The 3,856-nt window shown below is 45.3% G+C and overlaps 1 protein-coding gene across 4 annotated transcripts in view; it reads left to right on the forward strand.

Moving 5' to 3' along the window:
• Positions 1-3,856, forward strand: part of NMNAT1 (nicotinamide nucleotide adenylyltransferase 1) — a 37,238-nt gene that overhangs the window by 22,891 nt on the left and 10,491 nt on the right. For 2 of the 4 annotated variants that reach the window (XR_005196162.1, XM_017503750.2), the window contains exons 2-3: positions 233-403; positions 2,832-3,015. Coding sequence is in view for 3 of the 4 variants with exons in the window: in XM_017503750.2 (XP_017359239.1) it covers positions 289-403; positions 2,832-3,015 (299 nt within the window). In the remaining variant the exon portion in view is untranslated. Of the gene's footprint in view, positions 1-229; positions 404-2,831; positions 3,016-3,856 lie in introns of all 4 variants that reach the window. The other 2 variants (XM_017503743.2, XM_037729590.1) reach the window with 1 other exon arrangement.

Here is a 3,856-nt window from a genome sequence, read left to right on the forward strand (position 1 = left end):
GAGTAGCTGGGATTACAGGCACGCGCCACCATGCCCAGCTAATTTTTTGTATTTTTAGTAGAGACGGGGTTTCACCATGTTGACCAGGATGGTCTCCATATCTTGACCTCGTGATCCACCAGCCTCGGCCTCCCAAAGTGCTGGGATTACAGGCATGAGCCACCGCGCCCAGCCTAAGACCTCATCTTAAAAAAAAATGTATAACTGATTGTATTTTTTTTTTCCTTTGTAGACAACAAGGGAGGTGTCACAGTTTTCCATTTAGATCAGCAACTTCAAGTTCTTACCATGGAAAATTCCGAGAAGACTGAAGTGGTTCTCCTTGCTTGTGGTTCCTTCAATCCCATCACCAACATGCACCTCAGGTTGTTTGAGCTGGCCAAGGACTACTTGAATGGAACAGGTAGGAGCAGTAACCAAAAGTGGCTTAAGATGAGGGAAGCAGTATGCCTGGGTCTGTTTCAGAATACACATTTGATCGACTGGGCACAAATATGCTGTCCTGCTCTCTTGTACAGTGACTTCTTAGCCAAGAAAGAGGGTGAAGTATGAGGGTAGAATTGAGCATCTGGCTATGGCCTGTAGAATAGAAAGTATAGTCGAGTACAGTGGCTCACACCTGTAATCTCAGTGCTTCGGGAGGCTGAGGTGGAGGATCACTTGAGGACAGGAATTTGAGACCAACCTGGGAAACAGAGACAGTCCCAATCTCTACAAAAAATTAGTCAGATATCGTGGCATGTGCCTGTGGTCCCAGCTACTCGGGAGACTAAAGAAGGAGGATTACTTGAGTCTGGGAGGTGAAGGCTGCAGTGACCATGATCACACATTTGCTCACCAGCCTGGGCATCAGAGCAAGACCCTGACCACCCTCCCCCTCCAAAAAATGGAATTTGTTTCTGTCATCCATGTGCTTAAGCTCCTTCAGAGTTTCCCATTACTTAAGGCAAAAAGTGAAAGCTTGTACTTAGCATACATAAAACCTCCAGGATCAGGTATAGCCTTTTAAAATTTTTCATAAACAATGCATGAATAGACTGCGGGGGGCATGGTGACTCACACCTGTAATCCCAGCGCTTCGGGAGGCAGAGAGGGGCAGATTACCTGAGGTGAGGAGTTTGAGATCAGCCTGGCCAATGTGGCAAAACCCCGCCTCTACAGAGTCTTGCTCTGTTGCCCAGGCTGGAATGCAGTGGCATGGTCCGGACTCACTGCAACCTCCACCTTCCAGGTTCAAGTGATTCTCTTGCCTCAGCCTCTCGAATAACTGGGATTACAGGTGTGCACCACCACACCCGGCCTATTTTTGTACTTTTAATAGAAATGGGGTTTCACCATGTTGGCCAGGCTGGTCTCGAACTCCTGTTCTCAAGCAATCTTCCCACTTTGGCCTCCCAAAGTGCTGGAATTACAGGCATGAACCACCATGGCATGACATAATATAACATGTTTAATGTGTATCCTTCCAGTCTTCTTTGTATGAATTTATATGCAAACATTTGAGTGTATAGACAGATTTTTTTTGTTCGTTTGTTTGAAATGGTTCTCACTCTGTCACCCTGGCTGGACAGGCTGGAGTGCAGTAGTATGTTCACAGCTCACTGCAGCCTTGACCTCCTGGGCTTAAGTGAGCCTCCTGCCTAAGCCTCCTGAGTAGCTGTGACTACAGGCATGCCACCACATCTGGCTAATTTTTTTCTTTTTTGTAGAAACTGGGTCTCACTGTTTTGCCCATGATGGTGTTAAGCTCCTGGGCTCAAGTGATTCCCCTGCCTCGGTCTCCCAAAGTACTGGGATTATAGGTGCGAGCCACTACACCTGTCCTAGATTTTTTGTTACATAAATGATCATATAATATGCTGATAGGTAGATGGATGGATGGATGCTAAAGCTCACTAATAATTTTAATAACCAGGGAACTAACTTAAAAAGTGATATATGTTTTACCTATCACATTGAGAAATGGGCTTTTGCATACACTTTAGGTGGACAATACAAATTAAGGCTTTTGGCCGGGCGTAGTGGCTCACGCCTGTAATCCAAGCACTTTGGAGGCCAAGGCGAACGGATCACCTGAGGTCGGGAATTCAAGACCATCAAGACTAGCCTGACCAACATGGTGAAACCCTGTGTTTAAAAACAAAAAACAAAAAAAACAAATTAAGGCTTTTTACAAAGTAATTTGGCAATATCAATAGAAATTTAACCGTATAGGGGAATGAGGCGAGGTACAGAGTTTCAGTTGGGGAAGATGAAAACATTCTAGGGATGAGAGCGATGGTTGCACAACAGTGTGCTTGCACTTACTATCATAGAACTGTATACTTAAGTGGTTAAAATGGGAAATTTTTGTGTTATTTATATTTTACCATAATTTCAGTCAATTGATCAATCTGCTAATAAGCTGGAATCCTCAAAGAAAGAGAATTAGTGATTATAAAACAATATTGGCCAGGCATGGTGACCCACACCTGTAGTCCCAGCACTTTGGGAGGCCGAGGCAGGCAGATCACTTGAGGTCAGGAGTTCGAGACCAGCTTGGCTAACATAGTGAAACCCCATCTCTACTAAAAATAACAAAAATTAGCCAGGCATTGTGGCACACATCTGTAACCCAGCTACTTGGGAGGCTGAGTCAGGAGAATTGGTTGAACCTGGGAGGCGGAGGTTGCAGTGAGCTGTCATGTCACTGCACTCTAGCCTGGGCATCAAGAGCAAGTCTCTGTCTCAAAAAACAAAAACAAAAACAAAAACATAATATTGATCATAATATTTCCTGTGCATAAAATCTAATTTGTTATACCTAATGCGAAACCTAACTCTTCATCCAGGAAGATACAGAGTTGTCAAAGGCATCATCTCTCCTGTTGGTGATGCCTATAAGAAGAAAGGACTCATTCCTGCCCATCACCGGGTCATCATGGCTGAACTTGCCACCAAGAATTCCAAATGGGTGGAAGTTGATACATGGGAAAGTCTTCAGAAGGAGTGGAAAGAGACTCTTAAGGTGCTAAGGTACTCATAGTGGAATCAGCTTTGTCAGTTCTGTGTTAATGGCTAGGCAGCTTGTTTTTACCATGTTTCCATGTTGCTTACATCTGTGAACATACAAAAATGTGACAGATTTGCAAAACTGTCACATATGTTATAAGCCATTCCTGTGGAAGGTTACTATAAGACTGTAGAGCACAGTACCAGAGGATGGGTATTCCTTAGCCCCTCTGTGTCTTTCATTATGTTTTAAGATGTTTGTGGCCGGGTGTGGTGGCTCACGCCTGTATTCCCAGCCCTTTGGAAGACAGAGGCGGTTGGATCACTTGAGGTCAGGAGTTCGAGACCAGCCTGGCCAACATGGTGAAAACCCATCTCTACTAAAAATACAAAAATTAGCTGGGCATGGTGTTGTGTGCCTGTAATCTCAGCTACCTGGGAGGCTGAGGCAGGAGAATCGCTTGAACCCCGGGGGGCAGAGGTTACATTGCATGCTTGCTACTATGTGTTATCACTATTAGAAAATAGAGGAAGCTGGCCTGGCCTTCTGTGCCCCAAATGAGAGAGGCAAAATTGCAGGAAAATGTTATGATTATCAGTCTTCCTAAGTATAAAAGTGACAGGCAGCCGGGCATGGTGGCTCACACCTGTAATCCCAGCACTTTGGGAGGCTGAGGGAGGTGGATAACGAGGTCAAGAGATCGAGACCATCCTGGTCAACATGGGGAAACCCCGTCTCTACTAAAAATACAAAAAATTAGCTGGACATGGTGGCACATGCCTGTAATCCCAGCTACTCAGGAGGCTGAGGCAGGAGAATTGCCTGAACCCAGGAGGCAGAGGTTGCGGTGAGCCGAGATCGCGC

The sequence above is a fragment of the Cebus imitator genome, unplaced genomic scaffold (assembly GCF_001604975.1).
Source record: "Cebus imitator isolate Cc_AM_T3 unplaced genomic scaffold, Cebus_imitator-1.0 Scaffold15, whole genome shotgun sequence".
NCBI lineage: Eukaryota > Metazoa > Chordata > Mammalia > Primates > Cebidae > Cebus > Cebus imitator.